Below are 15,515 nucleotides of genomic sequence, written 5' to 3'. Positions count from 1 at the left end.
CCCAAAAAAAAAAAAAAAAAAAAAAGAGAATAATCTGGGAGAGCTGCAAGATGTAAATTCCCAGGTCCCAGCCCAGAGATGGTGATTCTGAAGGCCAAGGGATCCCTGCCCTCCACTGGCCATAGGGCTCTGACCAGCTGGGCACCAAGGTGAACAAGGGAGGATCAAGGCCAGCACCTGCTTCTCTCTACTCCTTGCAGGCTGTCAGCTGGGATCTGCTCCAGACACGGCACTAATCGTCTCCTACAGCCCCTTTCTTCCATGGGTACAAAATCAGAGGCCCACAGAGGGGAAAGGACTTTTCCAAGGTCGCACGAGTAGGCTCCACCCCTTGGATTTCCATCCCTCCCCACCAGCATCCCTCCCCTCTCCTCTCTTCCCTCCACTTCTACATTTCTCACCTGCTGGCAGAGTCCAGTTCTGAACAAATGTCCTGGGGCAGTGCTAGGGCCAGGAGTGAATGGTTCTTCTGGGTCTCCAAAAAGTGAAAGGAGGCCACTTACCACATTGACGAAAACCATGGTAGCTGGCTTCACTCTTGAGGAGATGGGAATGGAGATGAGCCGACCCAGAGTGATGAAGCCCCAGAAGAGGCTGGGGAGGTAACCGGCCACCTTGTGTCCCACAGACAGTGGTTTCTCTACTGCATAGCTGTACACAAAGGCGGAGTATGCCCCCTGTGGGGAGACAGGTCCTGCTGAGCACACCTGCAGCGTACCCCCGCAGAGGAGGCCTAGCTGGGGCAGGTGTGGTGTGGGCTGGCAGGGACTGGTCCTGCTGCTAGAGGCTTAGGGGTGGGCTTGGAGCCAAGACCATGCGGCACACACAGGCCTGAGCTGAGAGTGGAACCTGGGCACCACAGCTTACAGATGGTGCCTGCAGGAGCTAGGGGATCCAGGAAGGTGTCTCTGGGTCCCTATGGGAGTCCCGAAGGGTCTGGTCATGCAGGTCCTGCTCCCCGCTTCAACTAGAGCAGAGTTCCACTACATGCCTTATTTATGAGGATTCCACAGAAGGTTTTTTGTTGAAGGAAGGGTGCTGCAGCTGAAAAAAAGGTGTGTATAGGCATCTCATTTTACAGATGAGAGGGCAGAGGGAAGTGAATTGCCCAAGGTCACACTGAGAGTTGGAAGTCAACCAGTACCGTCACGAGTACTTTCCACCAGGTCATCTAGGTTTTTAGGGCCTTTTCTTTGGAGAGTCCCTCATATGGCAACCAGTTAATCAATCAGCCATTCAAAACTGTCCTAATCCTTAGAGATTTCTGGAAAAAGGCACTAAACAGAGTAACAGAGGTCACTAGTGGACTGAATAGCTGGGCCCAGATCCCGCCTGCAGTTTGTTTACCACGTGGCTCGAGAAGCCCAGGCTTCGAATGTATTGCAGGAAGCAGAGTGCCGTAGAGTTTACATGGCATGACCTCTACCTGGGGGAAGAGGGCACTGCCCCTTTAAAAAATGTGGGGCTGGGGCTTCCCTGGTGGCGCAGTGGTTGGGAGTCTGCCTGCCAATGCGGTGGACACGGGTTTGTGCCCCGGTCCGGGAGGATCTCGCATGCCTCGGAGCTGCTGGGCCCGTGGGCAATGGCCACTGGGCCTGCGCGTCCAGAGCCTGTGCTCCGTAACGGGAGGGGCCGTGGCGGTGAGAGGCCCGCGTACCACAAAAAAAAAAAAAAAAAAAAAAAAGGTAAAAAATGTGGGGAGCCTACACTCAGAAACAAACCAGAGGCCCCTGTCCACAGAGTTCATGAAAATAAAAACAACTGAATGAGACAGGAGACCACAGTTCCAAGGGGCTGTATTCAATTCTGGAGAGACTCTCCCCTGGGACTTGTGCTTGGTTTAAATTTTTGGCCCACTGTAGTACAGGTGAGGTCTCTAGGAAACCTTGACGTTCCTCCTTTCTCTTACCATCCCCAGACTTGAGGCTCAGGGGGCGCAAGGGGGTGCCCAATAAGGGACACCGTCCGAGGGCAGGCTCACCGTCAAGCCGTCGGTCATGAACAGGACCAGGGCAGCTGTGATGTGGATGGCGAAGAAAGAAGAAGGGACTCCTTTGAAGTTCTTCCTCTGGCAGCAGCGGAACAGGTCCTCGTGCCCTGGATGACATACGAGAAGAGCAGGGACAGGTCTCAGCTCCTGCTCCCTTCCTCTGCGCACCCAGGGACGGTGGCCGGCAGTCAGGAGAGCCCTGGCAGAGGGGAGACCACTTACTGCCTCCCACCTTCTCCAGCTTCCAACTATCTATTAGGAACAGCCCCTGTCCATCTCACAGTGCTGTTGGAAGCAAGGCTCAGAGAGGTCAGGTAACTTGCCCAGGGTCACACAGGAGGGGTTAGGTAGAATGCAGGCTGGAGCCAGAAGTCTGCCTTCCTCATCCTCTTGGCCAGTTTGTTCCATCTCCTGCCTCCCGAGACCAGCAGTGCCAAGGGTTCTTCCCCAACCATTCTCACCTGTGATCTACATTCTCCCTCTGGGCAGGAGGGCTTACCAGGGAAGCCTCGGTATGGGGCCATGAGCCTGAGAGTTCATTAGAGCCCCCACCTGGGTGAAACTTAGGGGGCAGCGAGGAAGTGTCTTCCTTCTCAGGAGGCTGCGTCTCCAGGGTGAGCTCATCTGCAGACAGGAGTAGGGGCCTCCTCTGAGGGCAGCAGGTCAGCAGCCGCTCTTTGGACAGCAGATACAGCACAGCCATGGGCACCGGGAGCTGGGGGTGGGCAGAGGGTCAGGAGAGCCCTGTTCCCGTTAGGGTCCCCATTTCCCATGCCTGGCCTGCCACATACACCTCCACGTGGCTGTGTGGCAAATGTCTGCACAGTCCTGGGAGAAGACAGCTCTTTTCCCAGGGTGCCCACCTGGGAAATACAGCCAGGTGCAATTATACCTGGGCAGGCTTGGTGTAATTGCTGCCAGACTTTAACCACAGTCATTTCCCTGAAAAGACAGGTACTTGTCACATGCAAAGCTTGGACTCACACCGGGCCTCTGCTGGCACAGGAGGTGCTAAACTCCTTTCTAATACCCTTGTCCTGGGCAGGGCTGGAGCAGGGCCCCTCACACTCATTCATGCTGGCAGAGCATGTGATGCTTTACAAAGAAGTTTGGCTTTTGTTCTGTAAAACGTGCTGGGGGGAAATCATTAACTCCATTTTCCAGGTGGGGCAACTGAGGCTCAAAGTTATTACTTAGTCATAACTAAGTCATAACATTAGTGCCGGTCACACAGCTGACTTGAGGCAGCGCTAGACTGGCGCCCGGGCAACCTGATTCTGGCCAGTGCCATCTCCATGTCAGGGGCTGTTCTGGGTGATTGTTATACCTTATGAAGGTACAGAGGCTATCCTCAGGGAAAACAGAGACGGGGACTCCTCTGGGTTGAAAAATGCATGCTGTGAGCAACACACATGCAGAGCCCAGTGTCATGTTCACTGATATTTATGTTAAGCCGCTTCAGTTTTATGAACTCCCCAGAGTAATGGGAAATGTCTCCTGTTCCTGAGGTCGCCTGGAGAAGCCTTCACCACCTCCCTCAGGTGCCTTGCCTGTGTCTAACCACCCTCGCTGCCAGGATGCTCTTCATCAAATCTAACCTCTGCCCTTCCTGCTGCAACTTCATCCCAGCTCCTTTTGCTTCAGAAAGAGAGGACGCCCAGGGAACTGTGTAAGTGTCCCAGGGGCTAATGGGCTCCTCTGGGCTGGCAGGCGAAGCTGGCCTGGTAGACGGACATCAGGGGGCTGCCAGCGCCTGCCTAGTGCTGCCCTGGGGAAGCCTCCCCGTCGCCTGGAGGAAGGCTGGCTCGCATAGACATTTTCCCAAGTCACCTGAATGCCACCTCTGTGCTGACACCTCCCTGTGGGCACCTTGGGAGCTTCCCTCCACTTATAAATAAGTCAGACACACCCCAGCAGCATTAGAGCCATAAATCTGGTCTGAATGGACAGGACAGCCTCTGCCCTCAGGAGTCCTGGGTCTGATGAGGGAGGTGAAGCCCTCCCTGCAGTCTGATGGGAGAAACAGGAAACCCACACGCAGAGGCCTGTGGTAGCAGAAAGCCTGGGGGAAGGCCAAGGGGAAACAGCTGTAAAAGAGGTGTGCTCACGCAGGTTGGGCTCTCCAGGGAGGTGGGTGGTGGGAAGGACTTCACAGAGGATTGGCTGACGTTGCTGGCAGGAACACACCGGATCTTTATGAGAAGCCCATTCAGGGAAGGTGGGCTCTACCTTAAAAGTCAGAGAATGCCAGGTGGGCTGGCCTGTGTGAATGTGTTTTGCCCACATGCATGCACAGCCCATTCTCTTCTGGGGTGGGCTGTTTATCTTCAGACACAAACCAATGGAAAAAGTCCGGAAATCCTGCAGCAAACAAAGTGCCTCCAGTCTGCACCTCATGGGGCAAGAGAAAACAGACCTCACGCTTAAGCTGGCTGGACCTTCCGGCTTCCTGGTCCCAGAGTCTCAGCCTTGACATTGTACGGACAGTGCTCTTTGCCTTCGTAGGTCCCCTGTGGAGGGCACAGGCCCAAAGCTGCATTGTTTCCAAAACAATGATGGGCATGGGCAGAAAGGAAAAGGAGCAGAGGGAGAGGGGTATGTCTTTCAGAGCCCCCAGTGAAGAATCTCGTACAGGGCAAGTTACAAAAGAGAAGGGAAAATGAGCAGTGACTATAGGGCAGCTGTTAGGGGCTTGTGCTGGGGGTCAGGGTTCCAGCCTGGCCAAGCCTCTTACTAGCCCTTCATCAGGCCCTTGAGCTAGTGATGGTATGACACTCCTGCCCTGATGTTTAAATGGGACTGGGTGCCCTCAAAGGCCTCTTTCAATGCTACGTGTATAGCATCACTCTGAGGCCCAGCCTGCCTGCCTCAGGAGGGGTAGGTAACAAGTCTGCCTAGAGCAAAGACAGACTCCAAGTTGGGGTGACAAACCATGTGGCACCTCCATCCCATAGCCAGGTGGATGGCCACTTGGAATACTCCTCACCCCAGTGCGCATGCTGCTGGTGTTCACGACCATTCTTCCCAAGCTGGAGAGGAGCTGGCAGGGAGTGTGTCCCACCTCTCCCTCTGGCCCCAGCCTGGGCTAACTTGGGCCGCAGGGCACCAGAGGAGGTTTCCAGCCAGAGACCAGAGTCAGTCCTGACTTAGCAGGGCAGGATGAGAGCTGGGGTGCTGAGGGCCTTGGTATCTGACCCAGACACAGTGACGTGGTCTCCCTGTTCTGCTCCCACCAGGGCAGCCTTGGCAGGCAGGGTCCCTTGGAGGTCATCTTGTCTATCCTCCAGCCTCCACAGAGGGCCACCTCACAGCAGGCACAGGAGAATCCCACCAGTGATTGAGGACCCTGGAGAAGAGCCTGGTACGTCCTGCAGGGCTCTGTCCCAGGGTCTACTGGCCTTGGAGTAAAAGAGCTGGTTCCCCAGGGAACCTCTGATGACTTGGAAGTTGACCCTGATCTCATTGCTCACTGTTTCACCTCCCTTGAGAATCGCAATCCCAGGATGTCACAACTGAAGGACCTTAGAGGTGATCTCCTGCAGCCCCGTGTTCAGGTGAATCCCCGGGGGTCAGTCCTCCCCTCTTCTTGCCTTCCTGAAGGCATATCTCAGCCCTAGTATGTTTCTCAGAAACAGAAGAAACTGTACTGGGAGCTGGTATGGACTGCTATGGGTGACTGTCCACTGTCCCCACCCAGCCCTGCCCCAGTGGCACTCACATTGATCAGAGCCATGATCCAGAAGGCGTAGGACACGCGGGCCCCTGCCCCGTCCTGTGGGGTCAGCCCAGGGAGCGTCTGGTTGGACCAAGGCTGGGCCCCAGTATGGTGGTGGGCCAGGACCCTGGAGGCATGGAACAGGTGGCTGCCGGAGGTGGTGTTGGCTGTTCTATTGGTAGGCAAGCAGTTGGCCTCAGACAGAAAGGGGTCAGCAATAAGGGGGCTCAGCAGTGCACCAAAGCCCACAAAGAAATGGAGAACCTGGGAAGGGAAGAGAATCGGGGTGGGTGGAGGCATGACTCAGGCTTTGCCTGCCCCCCACCTTGTGTCCCATCTGGGGAGCCCCTGCCTGGGAGCAGTAGGGTGGGAGGCAAGAGAGGTGAGGAGTGAAGCTCCTGTCACCACCTTCCTGCCTGGGATAACTTGGTGACAGTGACCTGTCACCAGTGACCAACCCCTCCCTCTCTCTTCTTTCCCAAAGCTTAACCACCAGCTGGGGGCTGTTCCCAAGTTAGCATCCACCAGTTAACGCCCCACAGGGAACGGGGCTTAATAAAGGGAACGGCTGGACTGGAATCCTGGGTAACTGGGAGAAGGAAGGAAGAAGAAACACAGGGAGAGGAGCAGATGAGAGAAAACACCAAGTCCTTCCATCACGCCCTTTCCAACTTACAAAGAACCTTTTCTCATTAGCACTTAGATTCCTCTGACCACCTGCAGGCCAGGATCATCACTCCATTTTAGAGATGAAGAGACCTGAGTCCAGAGATAATGGCCCAGTATGGTCCAGCTGGAAACGGTCACACTGAACTCGACCCTGCTACCCTTTCTGGGTCACCGTCCTGGTCTCGGGGAGGAGATGCCTGGCCCGGGGGAGAAGGCTGAGGGAGCTCCCCTGTGCCCTGCCCGCCCCCAGCCCCACGCCTGCTGGGGGCTCACCTGGAGGAAGACCGCTGAGTCCTTCTGGTAGATCCTCACCAGCTGCATGTTGGCCACGGTGTCGATGCAGCCCATGGCCAGGCCCGCCAGCGCCATGACTGAGGCCAGCACCTTCACGTCTCGGCAGAAGGGGATGGCGGCGAACACCAGGGAGATGGCCAGAGAAGAGGTGAAGAGGGCCCATAACGACTGGGCCAGGCTGCAGTAGCAGAGGGTGCGGTCAGTGGAGGGGGGCCGGAGCCCTTCGAAGGGAGACCCCCCACCCCCCGTCCTCCACTCACTGGGTGGCCCCCGGGGAAGCCGAGACACTTCCCTTCCGCCTCTGGTCCAAGGGCAAAGGGAGCTGTGGCAGAAGCTCTGTCACTTGTTAGCTATGGGTCGTGGGCTCTGCCGGCCTCCAGCACTGACAGCCTGGGCTGCTCACCAAGTTTCATGCGTTTCTGCTTCCTGCTACCTGGTGGCCTGTCTCATTGGTACTGGCACAGAGGCGATGCGCACACCTCTGCAGGCTGATACAATCGACAGGCCTCTCAGAATAGCTCTCTCTTTCCCCTTCCTTTCCCCGCACAAGATCGACTAGGCAGCCTCCTGGGTGGCCTGACTTCAGGGATAGCAAGAGGGTCCCCATCTCCCCCTCAAGTGTTCCCCCCACTGAGCTGCTACATGGGCCTGACACTGCCACAACCTCACTCACCACTTCACGGTAAAGCACCAACACCCCAAGTACAAAAATGCTCTCTTGAAGAATTAATACATTATCATTATTGCCCTGAAAAACCTGGATGAGAGTGGTTAACCAGTCCTGTAGCACAGTCCTGAGGGCACGGGACCTGGGATCAGTAAACTGAGATAGGCAAGAGCTGTGGGAAGGTGTGGGAAAAGAAAGGAGAACTAACATTACAGGGTACATGAAAACAACGAACACTTGTTTACAGGGTCCAAGACATTTGGTGTACGTGACAACGCTGTGAGGTAGACCTTGCAATTGTGCCTCGTGTGACCCACGAGTAAACTGAGGCTGAGAAGGGCTAAGAAAGTAGCAGACAGATCCTTGACCCAAACCCAGGGCTTCTGACTTGCTGTTCCCTATGCCATGCTGCTTTCCCATGGAGGAGTGTGCACGTGTGTGTGTGTGTGTGTGTGTGTGTGTGTGTGTGTGTAAAAAGGCTGATGCTGGGAAACAGACCCAGCCAAGCTGAGCAGCCAGGGAGCATGAGGCCAGATTCTTCAGAGCCTTGGTCTTAGGAAGCAATGGCAAACAGCTGTAGCCACTAGAACATAAGCCCCCAGTGGACCCTCTGCTGGTGTTATGGGAACTCCAACTGCTTCCAGATAACTGCTGGCTCTGTCGTAAGCTTCCCAAGGCATCTGCTGTATCCTGTTCATTGTGGGACCCCAGGTCTGGACTGTGTTTGGCCCTGAGGTGTTTGATCCAGGGTTTCTGGATGTTGCTAGTGAAATGGGAATGCTTGAGAAAGGCCTGTCTCATCACCCCACACAGCATGGCCTGGAGAAAGGGACTAGAGACTGTTCGGAGGCTGATGTGGGATAGTATGGGGGTGAGAGAGAGAGAGAGCCAGAGACAGAGGTAACGAGATAAAGAATCTAGCGGGCCAAGTTGCCAGGAAGGTGCTGACTGGAATAGAAGGAGGCTCAGGAGACGGGGATGGGGTTTGGGAAGGGCTGGTGGCCAGTGGGCAGCCCTGTCCAGGCCTCTCCTCTCTCCAATTGGTACCCTCTCAGCTTGTTATTCCAGAGAAGGACACTCGGTGCCCAAAGGGGGCTCTTTCATTATCAGGCCCAGTGACAGGCAGGAGGGAGGGATAAAAAGAGAACAGGAGGAAAGGAGAGGCTGGAGGGAGGCTGGCTTGGGAAGTCCCCTCCCTGTGACTCCTGCCAACCCCAGGGCTGTGGTTTGAACTTGCAGCCTGCCAGCTGCGTTCCTGGGGTATCGGGCGGGGTGAGCAGGTTTGGGGGGCGAGGGAGATGGAGACCTGTTCCCAGTAAATGGGGACAGCCGCACCACAACGAACCCTGGGTTTGGATCCCAGGCTGCCCATCCTCCCCAGTTGTTTCAGCGGGGCTGTGCCTGGTCAATCCAAAAATCAGTCTGAACAAGTTTCTTTAGAATGGTATGTTGTTGCCAAGAAAAAAGGAGTCCTAGACACATCTCAGAGCCAGACTGAAATACACTAATTGTCTTGGTCACTTAATGGTTTGGTCAATGGCCCCTTCCAGGAAAGTGGGTAATTGAAAATTATAGAATAATAATGTCATTGCAGCTTTGGCAGCACGGATGTGGTGGGATTTGTAATCTGAAGACTGGTCCTAGGCCCACCTCTGCCACTTCCCAGCGGGCGGCTCACAGCAAGCCACTTAACACTTAGCCTTTCTGAGCCTCAGGTGCTCTGCTGTAAATCAGGGATATGAAGCACTGCCTCGAGAGGCTGCCTGCAGAGGGAGTGAGATGTTACAGTCGGTCCTCCTGTGCTCACTCACTGGAAGCTTACCCGCTCCCTGCAGGCCCTGGGCTGCCCCAAAGAGCGTCATCAGGCCCAGAGAAGTAGGCTCACTGGGCAGAAAGGGTCAGAGAACTGGAGCCAGCTCCTGCCCGACACCCCCGCCCCACCCATTCCTGATGCCAGACCCTCTGACTGCCAGAGTGGTATCGAGGACCAAAGAGTCCTACCCCCCATTTTACAGATCAGGAAGCCGGCCCAGACAGGGAAGAGAGCGAGTAATGCTGAGTGGGGACCCAGTTTCTGACTCCCAATCCAGCAAAAGGCCAGCGTGGTGTCGTGGAACGTCCCTCCCCTGGCCCTGGGTTCTGACGTTAATTCAGGCCAATGAGAGGAAGGGCCCCACTCCCCCAAGACAGTCTAGGGAACCCTTCCTCAGGAAGCCTGAGAAACGTCCAGGTTACTTTTTTTTTTTTTTTTACATCTTTATTGGAGTATAATTGCTTTACAGTGGTGTGTTTTGTTATTATTAACGGCTCCACACGTTAGGTGCAAACGGGCAAGGGAGAGCAGGGAGCCAGGTGCCTGCCCCGCCAGCTGGCTGTGTGACCTTGAGCACACTGCGGACCTGTCAGCCCCGGTGCTTTGCCTTACCCAGAGGGCACACGTGATCACCTTGTCCTGCCATGGGTGCCTGCTCTGGCCTTCCTGGTTCTGTGATAAGAGGAGGGGCTGCTAGGCTCCAAAGCAGGGGAAGGGCTTGAGCAAAACAGTAAGATGTCAGCCAGCTGTCCAGCCCTCCGCTGCCCAGGGGTGGGGAAGAATGCTGCTGCGGGCCAGCCCCATGCCACCGGGGTGAGCGACCCCAGGGCGGCACTCACATTCTCCTCACATTTTTACCTCCAGGGATTCCCCCTGTCCACCCTGGATAATCTCCTTCCCTGAAGGACCAGAGAAAGGGGCAGAATGCAGAACCAGGAGGGGTCAGAGGCATCCCCAGCTCCCCTCCACGCCAAAAGGGTCCGGCAGTCTCCCAAGAGAGGAGCGGGGCCCGGGACAGGAACCAGGGGACAGGACACCCCCTGGGAGTGAGGGCAGGCTGGAGACTGCAGCGCAAGCCAGGGCGAGAGGGAAGGGGTGACAGACTGAGGGAGGGGCAGGGGGAAAGGTCCCCCTCTAACTGGGTCCCCCTACACTGACACCCCAGCTTGTTTGACACCCTTTGTTAAGGCTGGGGGGACCCAGAAGGAGGAGCAAGGAAGCCTGTCTTTGGGGGGGATCCCTGTTAGACTCAGATCAGGGGAGCACCCTTGCATGACGATGTTTCCTGGCTCAATGGGTGCTGGACCCGCAGGGAGTGCTCCTTACACACTGGTTAAACTTGCAGCTCTGTCTGCCTGGAACACCTCTCCCCACGTTCTTTGCTTGCATGGCTCTCTCCTGTCATTCAGGTGTCAGCTCAGAGAGGCCTTCCCTGACCACTGAGCAAAGTAACCCCCAACTCTGTAACTCTCCATCCTTACCCCGCCTTATTTCCTTCATTTCATTAAAATGGTCCTCCAGAATGTAAGCTCCATTAGAGTAGGGACCTGTGTCATATTCACCCCAAGAACAGGGTCTGGCTCAAGAGAGATTTGTTCAATGAGCGAATTAAAGGGTGGGATGAGTTTTGAGATTTTTTTAATTAAAAAAAATGAAATATAATTTATATACCATAAAATTAATCTATTCAAAGTGTACAACTCAATGGGTTTTTTTAGTGTGTTCAGAGTTATGAAACTCATCACCACAATCTAAATTTAGAGCATTTACATCAGCCCCAAAAGAAATCCCTTCCCCATTAGCAGTCACTCCCCATTCCTCTCTGCACCCCACCCTCAGCCCTAGGAAACTACTCATCTACTTTCTACCTCTATAGATTTTCCTACTCTGACCTTTCACATAAATGACACCATAACAGTATGTGGTCTTTTGTGACTGGCTTCTTTCACTCAGCATAACATTGTCAAGGTTCACCCATGTTATAGCATGAGTCAGTACACTTCATTCTTTTTTATGGCTGAATAATATTCCATTGTGTGGAGAGACCACATTTTGTTTGCCCATCCATCCGTTGATGAACATTTGGTTTGTTTCCACTTTTTGGCTATTATGAATAATGCTGCTATGAACATTTATGTATAAGGTTTTTTTTTTTGTTTGTTTTTTGTTTTTGCGGTATGCGGGCCTCTCACTGCTGTGGCCTCTCCCGTTGCGGAGCGACGCGCAGGCTCAGAGGCCATGGCTCACGGGTCCAGCCGCTCTGCGGCATGTGGGGTCTTCCCGGACCGGGGCACGAACCCGTGTCCCCTGCATCGGCAGGCGGACTCTCAACCACTGCGCCACCAGGGAAGCCCCTGTATAAGTTTTTGTGTGGACCTGTTTTCAGTTCTTGAGGAATATATCTAGGAGTGAAATTGCTGGGTCAGATGCTGCCTCCCATGAAGAGATGGATTTTTAAGCAAGAACCATGTCTGGTGTCAGACCCCTAGGAGACCTTCAGCCCACGTTTGCTACATGCTGAAAGGTGGACAAGCTGCTGGAGGGAGAGGCAGAGGCTTTCTAGATGGGAGACTAACCAGGGTCTGGCTCAGAGAAGGGAACTGGCTTTTGTATTGTGATCCCAGAACCACAGGGGGCCAGCATCCTGGGGAAGTAGGTCAGATAGTGGCCTGGGGAACACTGCATGGAGACCGGGTTTCATGCAGTGGGCAGGAGAGAGTCAGAGGTGGGCATTGGGAAGGCAGGGCTGCAGGAAATTGAGAAAAAAAGAAAGGTAGAGAAAGAGATAGTTAATATAGCAAAGAGAAGAACTCAAGCCTTCCTTTAAGAGCATGTGTGCAGAAGAGAGTCCCAGGTGAGGCTGGGAAAAGGTTGGGGAAACTCTGAAAGCCATTTATCTGCCCTGATGCCTTTGAGATAAAGGGGTCTCCCAACCTGCCCAGGGTGGTTAAACAGGTCCCCATGAAACCAGGAATAAAACCCTAACCTTTTGTCTAAATACCCCTCCTCTTTCCTATCTGACAAAGCACATATCTATACAGCCTGCTAACCAGGTGGCTTTGGGTTTGTCTCTTCTCTGAAAGGCTTCCTGCTCTCTATAAGCAAGGTTTTTCTAAGGAAGGTCTAGTCCAGGTTTTTCTGGCCCTAACTGCACGCTTCTCCCTCTTGGCCTGCATGTGGTGGCCTCCTTCAAGATCTCTGTCAATGTCAGAAGAGAGAGAGAGAGAGCTGGTCCCATCCTGAGTGGAGGGCTCCTGCCCTCCTCTGCACCCACTCTAACATCAAGGCTCTCTACACCCAGTCCCTCTAATGCATGTCCCTTTGGAGGCATCCAGAAACCCTGCTCAGCCCTGGAACTCAGTCTGGGCCAAGGAGTAGGCAGGACTTGAGCAGGAACCCTAGAGAGAGAGTGCTGCTCTGACCCTCCTCTCCCTGGTGTGTGTCATCCCGCAATGCTCCCCACTCCCGCGCAACAGCTGGCCCTCCCGTCCCAATTTGTTAAACCAACCCTCCTCCTGCAGTACCAGACTAGCTGCACCAGCAGTAATCACGTAAGCTGAAAGCACTAGCAGTGGTATTAGCATTTTAACTTGTGGTGAAGCCCCAAGGAATCAAGCTCTAGAGGCTGGTTTCAGGGCTGGTGGAGATTCTCTTTGCTTTGGGGGATGGAGGATTGCGATAAGCTGTCCAGCCCTAGCTGGGTGACGACTCCTGTCTACACACAGGCCACCCCTGTGATGTCCCTCTATTTCCACTGAAGTCTACTTTGCTCTTAACCAAGGGAAGAGGTTCTTGAAGACATTTTGTCTTTCGGTGGGACGACTGAGGTTCAGAATTGAAACCTGAACCACTGATGGGACTACTCCCCCTACTCCACTCTACCCCCACCCCTCAGATCCCAGCCCGAAGCCCCAGAGGCCCATAGTTTCCTTCCCAGGAGTGTCAGCTCAGGAATACTCAGCCCATGAGTACACACAGGGATACTCATGCCATGCCTTTGCCTGGTGAGTATAGGTTGTAACTTGTACCCTTCAGAGTTGAAGCTGACTACTATGAGTCAGCTTGCTTTTTTATGAAAAAGCAAGAGGGATTTCCGAAGTATCTTGTTCTAGACACAAATGTGCGGGTTCATATCCTCACTAGCTTAATAGCTGTGTGGCCTGGGGCAAGTTTCTCAACCTCCTTGTGCTTCAGCTTCCTTATGCACAAAATGGAGATAATAGCACTACTCTACAGGGTTGTTGTGAAGGTTAAATGAATTGATACAAGTGAGGTACTAAGTAAGAGCAGTGCCTGGCATCGCCTAAACACTCAATAAAGCTAGTTATTATTGCTACCGTGATCATTCTTTTCTGTGAGCCAGTTTCCTGAGGCAAGACCCTTTCCACTGCCTGTTCAGAGCCCCTCGTTGAGTAAGGAGCCCTGAGGGAGGCACAAAGCAAGTTAAGGAAGAGCTGGCCCAGCTTGTTGTGTATCTCTGCTGTTTTCACAAAGCCTGGCATGCCAACCTGCCATTTAGAATGATCCTCATTCCCTTCCCTGTTCTTTGCACTACACAGGCTCCTAAAAAGTTCCAGGTAAGGGAGCTTTTGTAAGTCAAAATACTTGAAAACAAAACCAGAAAAATACCCTGACTGATTTCTAATTAAACCTCTAGGCAGAATTAGAAAGGATCTGGAGCTTTTTCTTAAGATTTTCGGAGTCCCCTATGCATGCAATCCTGTACAAAACCCACAGAGACTTGCTTCTCAAGAGGACACTTGGGTTTACATGAGGATTTTGGTAGTGGGGATAATCACTCCCTAACTGACGCTTTGTCAGGTGGGTGGCTTAATGTGGGGTCTATACGTACAGACACCTATGCTCCTCTCCATCAGCTCTAGAAGTGAGGTGGAGGGGGAAACCCACCTCACAGATACCTCTAGCAGTGAGCCAAAGGGCAGAGCCCTTGCTGCAGAATGGCTCCCCAGAGGCTTCAGCTGTGGTTTTGTTCCCAGGCATCTGCTTGCTTGAGTCCATGCAGTCCAGGAAACCACCCAGCCAGAAGCCAGGACTAGGGAAACCTCCAGCAGCCTCTGACTTGCAAGTCATCTAGCCCCTGCTTTGGGTCTGCTCTCCCAGTTGCACTAGGAGAGTGAATCCTACTGCCTTTCCAAAGGGCTCCGTGGAGGTGGCCCTGTCGAATTTGAGCCGGGAGATTAAGGCTCTGCAATGGTATCCAAAGGGGCATCTCTCGGGGCCATGCCAGGCAGAGGCCAGGGAGGAGTAACATGGGGTGGGGGAAAGCGGAGGGGGATCCTGGCACCAGAGCTGGAGTGTCACCTCACTAAGCTATGGGTGAGTCACCCTGTGCCTCCCCTACATGAACCCAAGTGCTAAGGTCCTGTTTGTCTCAGAGGCAGAAGGGTGCCACCTCCAGGGGCCGATGCAGGAACCCTGGCTCCCTGAGGAGCAGGACCACACAGGACCCACCTGCCCCGTGGCCGCCCAGGGGAAGGGACACCCTGTGTCAGCTGATCTGGAGCTGAGAGTCTGAGTGGAGCACACCCCAGGGCACTCTGTCCAGCCGCAGCCAGCTCTGGCACTGGGCACGGCCCCTGAGGTGACACTCCCTCTCCTTCCACCTCACTTCCAATTCCGTCGCCCACCCCCGGCAGCAGGGGCTGCAGACAAACCTCAGGTCTGCTGTGCAAGAGGGCGACCCTCCCACCTCTGCAAACTCCCTCACCCCTCTTCCTCGGGGTGTGGGTGGGAGAAGAGGGGTGAGAGCTGAGTCTATGCCCTCACAGGGGTGAGCGAAGGCAAATAAACAATCCACAAGTCACCTTCAGCCTCCAGAGAGCGTTTTGCGGGGAGGGCTGGGGTGGGGGAGGGAGGCAGCCCTCCAGCTAAGGCTGGGCATGGCTAGCGTAGCGGGGAGGGGTGGTCGCTGCCTTCCAGAAGGCAGGGACAACCGGCGGCCCGAGCCCCGCGGGGGCAGAGACGAGCGTGGCGCGAAGGGTCGGAAGGGTCGGGGGCGGCGGCCCTCGGGCGCGCGGACCGGGCACTCACGTCCTCTTGAAGACGCCCCCGAGGGCGCTGCCCAGCAGGAGGCAGAGCTGCTGCGAGAAGAAGACCCAAGAGATCTGGGGCAGCGAGCTGTGCGTCTGGCAGCGCAGGTCCAGCAGCGTGGGCCCCAGGAAGGCGATGCACAGGCCGAAGCTGAAGAAGACGCTCCAGTAGGTGAGCGTGGGCTGCAGGTTGCGGCGGAGCAGCCCTGACACGCGGACGTCGCAGCCCATGGTCCCGGCTGGCGGCTGCCGGTCAGGGCGCGCGCGGTGCCGAGTGCCGCTTCGCCCGCGGGAGAGCCAGCAGGGCTGGGGAGGCC

General features: G+C 54.9%; 1 protein-coding gene across 1 annotated transcript in view; it reads right to left on the bottom strand.

Annotated features, from left to right (window-relative positions):
• SLC60A1 (solute carrier family 60 member 1) overlaps window positions 1-15,429 on the bottom strand; it is a 25,496-nt gene extending 10,067 nt beyond the window's left edge. Inside the window, exons 1-6 of the mRNA XM_007470687.1 lie at window positions 15,200-15,429; window positions 6,648-6,846; window positions 5,709-5,969; window positions 2,543-2,705; window positions 1,982-2,097; window positions 504-677 (exon numbers count right to left, since the gene is read on the bottom strand). Coding sequence (XP_007470749.1) covers window positions 504-677; window positions 1,982-2,097; window positions 2,543-2,705; window positions 5,709-5,969; window positions 6,648-6,846; window positions 15,200-15,429 — 1,143 coding nt within the window. The remainder of the gene's footprint in view (window positions 1-503; window positions 678-1,981; window positions 2,098-2,542; window positions 2,706-5,708; window positions 5,970-6,647; window positions 6,847-15,199) is intronic.
• Window positions 15,430-15,515: the final 86 nt, after the last annotated feature.

Source organism: Lipotes vexillifer, unplaced genomic scaffold (genome assembly GCF_000442215.2).
Source record: "Lipotes vexillifer unplaced genomic scaffold, Lipotes_vexillifer_v1.1 scaffold1122, whole genome shotgun sequence".
NCBI lineage: Eukaryota > Metazoa > Chordata > Mammalia > Artiodactyla > Lipotidae > Lipotes > Lipotes vexillifer.
This window is presented reverse-complemented; position numbering and strand designations above follow the sequence as displayed.